Source organism: Oncorhynchus masou, chromosome 16 (genome assembly GCF_036934945.1).
Source record: "Oncorhynchus masou masou isolate Uvic2021 chromosome 16, UVic_Omas_1.1, whole genome shotgun sequence".
NCBI classification, from domain to species: Eukaryota; Metazoa; Chordata; class Actinopteri; order Salmoniformes; family Salmonidae; genus Oncorhynchus; species Oncorhynchus masou.
This window is the reverse complement of record NC_088227.1, coordinates 46,437,411-46,444,664: the sequence shown is the minus strand read 5'-3', so window position 1 is coordinate 46,444,664 and position 7,254 is coordinate 46,437,411. Positions and strand designations below refer to the sequence as shown.

Genomic DNA, 7,254 nt, shown 5'->3' with positions numbered 1-7,254 from the left:
CTCTCTCTCTCCCACCCACTCCGTCCCTACTCTCTCTCTCTCCACCCACTCCGTCCCTACTCTCTCTCTCTCTCCACCCACTCCGTCCCTACTCTCTCTCTCTCTCTCCACCCACTCCGTCCCTACTCTCTCTCTCCACCCACTCCGTCCCTACTCTCTCTCTCTCTCCACCCACTCAGTCCCTACTCTCTCTCTCTCTCTCCACCCACTCCGTCCCTACTCTCTCTCTCTCTCTCCACCCACTCCGTCCCTACTCTCTCTCTCTCCACCCACTCCGTCCCTACTCTCTCTCTCTCTCCACCCACTCCGTCCCTACTCTCTCTCTCTCTCCACCCACTCCGTCCCTACTCTCTCTCTCTCCACCCACTCCGTCCCTACTCTCTCTCTCTCCACCCACTCCGTCCCTACTCTCTCTCTCTCTCTCCACCCACTCCGTCCCTACTCTCTCTCTCTCTCTCCACCCACTCCGTCCCTACTCTCTCTCTCTCTCTCCACCCACTCCGTCCCTACTCTCTCTCTCTCTCTCCACCCACTCCGTCCCTACTCTCTCTCTCTCTCTCCACCCACTCCGTCCCTACTCCCTCTCTCTCTCTCCATCCACTCCTTCCCTACCCACTCCCTCCCAACCCTCTCCCCCTACGGTCTCTGAAGAAGAGAGAATAGAGCCGTTTCCAAAAGGGAAACTTTCAGATGTTTTCCAGACCTCAAAAATAGTCTGTCAAGACAACAACAAACAACCGACTGGAAAAGATAAGTCCCTGAAAACAACCAGGAAAACCAGCTGATTAGACGGATCTGTTTCAAATCATCACAAATTACCTTGACAACTTAATCAATTGTAGGACAACAATTAGTATTTCATTGGATTAATATTTTTAATTCTTTATTTGTGTTATATTTCAGGTCAAAGCACGTGTATCAGAACACTGGACAGCCAATCGTAAAAACAACAGAACGAGTCTTCCACTTAGCGACATGAAACAACAACATCCTATGAGCCAATTACAGTGCTAGTGAGAGAGAGCTGGTGCACGTGCCACTGGGGTATGGGGTTTTCAGGGCCAATTTGTTTTCTGGTAATGAATAGAGATAACATTAGGAACACAATGACAGCGGCTCAACGATCTAGAGTCAATAAGAGTGTCTGTCCGGCTTCCTCTCCAGTATCTCAGAGCCACTTCTTAATGACAGTGAGCGCTGTGGTAAACGTGCTGAGGCCCGGGTGAGTTCCACGGTAGGCCAGAAGCAGGGAGCCGGCCTGAGCTCGGTACCCAGCCTGGAGCAGCTCTGACGCAGCCTTCTCCACGTCCCAACCTCCCTCCCGGTGTCTGGAGAGCAGGTGCGCGCTGAGAGGAGGGTAGAGGGAGGACGGTACACACCCCACCAGGAGACCAGCATCCAGCAGGAGAGACAGGAGCTCTGGGTCGCAGGTAGAGTCACACACCTGGGAGACGGGGTACGTGGTTAAAAACAGAGGAGACCCCAAGTTTCCTTCTTCATCTATGTCCTACCGTGACCCCTGAACTCCCTTTTTGAGTGTGTGTGTGTGTGTGTGTGTGTGTGTGCGCTGTGGTGTGTTCTATTCATTTAGCTGATCAGATCTCATATCAAATCAAATTATATTTGTCATATGCGCTGAATACAACAGATGTAGACCTTAGTGAAATCCTTACTTTCGAGCCCAGAACCACCTATATACAGGTGGTACCACTACAGAGTCAATGTGGAGTTTATATACAGGGGGTACCGGTACAGAGTCAATGTGGAGGCTATATACAGGGGGTACCGGTACAGAGTCAATGTGGAGGCTATATACAGGGGGTACCGGTACAGAGTCAATGTGGAGGCTATATACAGGGAGTACCAGTACAGAGTCAATGTGGAGGCTATATACAGGGGGTACCGGTACAGAGTCAATGTGGAGGCTATATACAGGGGGTACCGGTACAGAGTCAATGTGGAGGCTATATACAGGGGGTACCGGTACAGAGTCAATGTGGAGGCTATATACAGGGTATTACGGTACAGAGTCAATGTGGAGACTATATACAGGGGGTACCGGTACAGAGTCAATGTGGAGGCTATATACAGGGGGTACCGGTACAGAGTCAATGTGGAGGCTATATACAGGGTGTTACGGTACAGAGTCAATGTGGAGACTATATACAGGGGGTACCGGTACAGAGTCAATGTGGAGGCTATATACAGGGTATTACGGTACAGAGTCAATGTGGAGGCTATATACAGGGTATTACGGTACAGAGTCAATGTGGAGACTATATACAGGGGGTACCGGTACAGAGTCAATGTGGAGACTATATACAGGGTATTACAGTACAGAGTCAATGTGGAGGCTATATACAGGGGGTACCGGTACAGAGTCAATGTGGAGGCTATATACAGGGGGTACCGGTACAGAGTCAATGTGGAGGCTATATACAGGGTGTTACGGTACAGAGTCAATGTGGAGGCTATATACAGGGGGTACCGGTACAGAGTCAATGTGGAGGCTATATACAGGGTATTACGGTACAGAGTCAATGTGGAGGCTATATACAGGGTATTACGGTACAGAGTCAATGTGGAGACTATATACAGGGTATTACGGTACAGAGTCAATGTGGAGGCTATATACAGGGTATTACAGTACAGAGTCAATGTGGAGGCTATATACAGGGAGTACCGGTACAGAGTCAATATGGAGGCTATATACAGGGGGTACCGGTACAGAGTCAATGTGGAGACTATATACAGGGTATTACAGTACAGAGTCAATGTGGAGACTATATACAGGGGGTACCGGTACAGAGTCAATGTGGAGGCTATATACAGGGGGTACCGGTACAGAGTCAATGTGGAGGCTATATACAGGGTGTTACGGTACAGAGTCAATGTGGAGGCTATATACAGGGGGTACCGGTACAGAGTCAATGTGGAGGCTATATACAGGGTATTATGGTACAGAGTCAATGTGGAGGCTATATACAGGGGGTACCGGTACAGAGTCAATGTGGAGGCTATATACAGGGGGTACCGGTACAGAGTCAATGTGGATGCTATATACAGGGGGTACCGGTACAGAGTCAATGTGGAGGCTCTATACAGGGTGTTACGGTACAGAGTCAATGTGGAGGCTATATACAGGGGGTACCGGTACAGAGTCAATGTGGAGGCTATATACAGGGGGTACCGGTACAGAGTCAATGTGGAGGCTCTATACAGGGTGTTACGGTACAGAGTCAATGTGGATGCTATATACAGGGGGTACCGGTACAGAGTCAATGTGGAGGCTCTATACAGGGTATTACGGTACAGAGTCAATTTGGAGGCTATATACAGGGGGTACCGGTACAGAGTCAATGTGGAGGCTATATACAGGGGGTACTGGTACAGAGTCGATGTGGAGGCTATATACAGGGGGTACTGGTACAGAGTCAATGTGGAGGCTATATACAGGGGGTACCGGTACAGAGTCAATGTGGAGGCTATATACAGGGTATTACAGTACAGAGTCAATGTGGAGGCTATATACAGGGGGTACCGGTACAGAGTCAATGTGGAGGCTATATACAGGGGGTACCGGTACAGAGTCAATGTGGAGGCTATATACAGGGGGTACCAGTACAGAGTCAATGTGGAGGCTATATACAGGGAGTACCGGTACAGAGTCAATGTGGAGGCTATATACAGGGGGTACCGGTACAGAGTCAATGTGGAGGCTATATACAGGGGGTACCGGTACAGAGTCAATGTGGAGGCTATATACAGGGGGTACCGGTACAGAGTCAGTGTGGAGGCTATATACAGGGGGTACCGGTACAGAGTCAATGTGGAGGCTATATACAGGGTATTACGGTACAGAGTCAATGTGGAGGCTATATACAGGGGGTACCGGTACAGAGTCAATGTGGAGGCTATATACAGGGGGTACCGGTACAGAGTCAGTGTGGAGGTTATATACAGGGGGTACCGGTACAGAGTCAATGTGGAGGCTATATACAGGGTGTTACGGTACAGAGTCAATGTGGAGGCTATATACAGGGTGTTACGGTACAGAGTCAATGTGGAGGCTTTATACAGGGGGTACCGGTACAGAGTCAATGTGGAGGCTATATACAGGGGGTACCGGTACAGAGTCAGTGTGGAGGCTATATACAGGGGGCACTGGTACAGAGTCAATGTGGAGGCTATATACAGGGTATTACGGTACAGAGTCAATGTGGAGGCTATATACAGGGGGTACCGGTACAGAGTCAATGTGGAGGCTATATACAGGGTATTACGGTACAGAGTCAATGTGGAGGCTATACACAGGGGGTACCGGTACAGAGTCAATGTGGAGGCTATATACAGGGTATTACGGTACAGAGTCAATGTGGAGGCTATATACAGGGGGTACCGGTACAGAGTCAATGTGGAGGCTATATACAGGGGGTACCGGTACAGAGTCAATGTGGAGGCTATATACAGGGTATTACGGTACAGAGTCAATGTGGAGGCTATATACAGGGGGTACCGGTACAGAGTCAATGTGGAGGCTATATACAGGGGGTACCACTTGGAGGGGTTGGCTAACAGCAGAAGATGTAGGTAACACGGAGGAAGACCCATTCTGTGTGTCAGTTACCTCGGTGGTGTTGTTGATCTGATCCAGGACCAGCTCTAACAGCTGAGGGTCTCGACTCTCGGTCATCAGTTTAAGAGCTGGGAGCCGTAGGCCTGGTTGATCCAGGAGCAGAGAGGACATGTGTTTGATACACTGTAGGGAGAGAGGGGGGAAGGATGGAGGGGGAGGGAAGGAAGGAAGGAGGGGAGAGAAGGAAAGAAGGAGGGGAGAGAAGGAAGGAGGGGAGAGAAGGAAGGAAGGAGGGGAGAGAAGGAAGGAAGGAGGGGAGAGAAGGAAGGAAGGAGGGGAGAGAAGGAAGGACGGGAGAGAGAAGGGGGAGGGAAGGAAGGACGGGAGAGAGAAGGGGGAGGGAAGGAAGGACGGGAGAGCGAGGAAGGAGGGGAGAGAAGGAAGGACGGGAGAGGGAGGGGGGAGGAAGGAGGGGAGGGAAGGAAGGAAGGAGGGGAGAGAAGGAAGGAGGGGAGAGGGAGGGGGAGGGAAGGAGGAAGGGAAGGAAGGAAGGAGGGGAGAGAAGGAAGGACGGGAGAGGGAGGGAGGGGAGAGAAGGAAGGACGGGAGAGGGAGGAAGGAGGGGAGAGAAGGAAGGAGGGGAGAGGGAGGGGGGAGGGAAGGAAGGAGGGGAGAGGGAGGGGGAGGGAAGGAGGAAGGAGGGGAGGGAAGGAAGGAAGGAGGGGAGAGGGAGGAAGGAGGGGAGAGGGAGGAAGGAGGGGAGAGAAGGAAGGAGGGGAGAGGGAGGGGGAGGGAAGGAGGAAGGAGGGGAGGGAACGAAGGAAGGAGGGAAGAGAAGGAAGGACGGGAGAGGGAGGAAGGAGGGGAGAGAAGGAAGGAGGGGAGAGAAGGAAGGAGGGGAGAGGGAGGGGGAGGGAAGGAGGAAGGAGGGGAGCGAAGGAAGGACGGGAGAGGGAGGAAGGAGGGGAGAGAAGGAAGGAGGGGAGGGGGAAGGAGGAAGGAGGAAGGAGGGGAGGGAATGAAGGAGGGGAGAGAAGGAAGGACGGGAGAGGGAGGAAGGAGGGGAGAGAAGGAAGGACGGGAGAGGGAGGAAGGAGGGGAGAGAAGGAAGGAGGGGAGAGGGAGGGAGGGAAGGAGGAAGGAGGGGAGGGAAGGAAGGAAGGAGGAGAGAGAAGGAAGGACGGGAGGGGGAGGAAGGACGGGAGAGGGAGGAATGAGGGGAGAGAAGGAAGGAGAGGAGAGGGAGGGGGAGGGAAGGAGGAAGGAGGGGAGGAAGGAGGGGAGAGAAGGAAGGACGGGAGAGGGAGGAAGGAGGGGAGAGAAGGAAGGAGGGGAGAGGGAGGGAGGGAAGGAGGAAGGAGGGGAGGGAAAGAAGGAAGGAGGAGAGAGAAGGAAGGACGGGAGGGGGAGGAAGGACGGGAGAGGGAGGAATGAGGGGAGAGAAGGAAGGAGAGGAGAGGGAGGGGGGAGGGAAGGAGGAAGGAGGGGAGAGAAGGAAGGACGGGAGAGGGAGGAAGGAGGGAAGAGAAGGAAGGAGGGGAGAGGGAGGGGGGAGGGAAGGAGGGGAAGGAAGGAAGAACGGGAGAGGGAGAAAGGAGGGGAGAGAAGGAAGGAGGGGAGAGGGAGGGGGAGGGAAGGAGGAAGGAGGGGAGGAATGAAGGAGGGGAGAGAAGGAAGAACGGGAGAGGGAGGAAGGAGGGGAGAGAAGGAAGGAGGGAGAGGGAGAAAGGGAAGGAGGGGAGTGAAGGAAGGAAGGAGGGGAGAGAAGGAAGGAGGGAGGAGGGGGGAAGGAGGGAAAGAGGGGGGGGGCGGGAGGGAAGGAGTGGGGGGAGGGAGGGATGAGGAATTGGAGGGGTGGGAGGGAGGTAGGGATGAGGAATTGGGGGGTGGGAGGGAGGTAGGGATGAGGAATTGGGGGGGTGGGAGGGAGGGGGACACATGCAGTACATGTTAAATAGAGAGACGCATGGCTGCATGGTGCTGGTGGTAATATATGGATATCAATCGCTCTCCCATCATGCTCTAGTGGTTTCATTCCATAGGCTTTCAGAGTGAAACAGTCATCTCCTCTCCACACAAAGATTAATATACCTTAGGGGTAGTAAAATCACCAGTAATATCACAAAGCATACCATTATACTACACTGTCTAGTTCTACACATAATACCATTATACTACACTGTCTAGTTCTACACAGAATACCATTATACTACACTGTCTAGTTCTACACAGAATACCATTATACTACACTGTCTAGTTCTACAGAGAATACCGTTATACTACACTGTCTAGTTCTACACAGAATACCATTATACTACACTGTCTAGTTCTACACAGAATACCGTTATACTACACTGTCTAGTTCTACACAGAATACCGTTATACTACACTGTCTAGTTCTACACAGAATACCATTATACTACACTGTCTAGTTCTACACAGAATACCATCATACTACACTGTCTAGTTCTACACAGAATACCATTATACTACACTGTCTAGTTCTACACAGAATACCGTTATACTACACTGTCTAGTTCTACACAGAATACCATTATACTACACTGTCTAGTTCTACACAGAATACCATCATACTACACTGTCTAGTTCTACACAGAATACCATTAACTACACTGTCTAGTTCTACAGAGAATACCGTTAACTACACTGTCTAGTTC

The 7,254-nt window shown here is 51.6% G+C and overlaps 1 protein-coding gene across 1 annotated transcript in view; it reads right to left on the bottom strand.

The window, feature by feature from the left end:
- Positions 1 to 856: 856 nt before the first annotated feature.
- Positions 857 to 7,254, bottom strand: part of nbas (NBAS subunit of NRZ tethering complex) — a 315,206-nt gene continuing 308,808 nt past the window's right edge. The window contains exons 53-54 of the mRNA XM_064991781.1: positions 4,628 to 4,759; positions 857 to 1,444 (exon numbers count right to left, since the gene is read on the bottom strand). Of these exons, the coding sequence (XP_064847853.1) occupies positions 1,169 to 1,444; positions 4,628 to 4,759 (408 nt within the window). The 3' untranslated portion in view covers positions 857 to 1,168. The remainder of the gene's footprint in view (positions 1,445 to 4,627; positions 4,760 to 7,254) is intronic.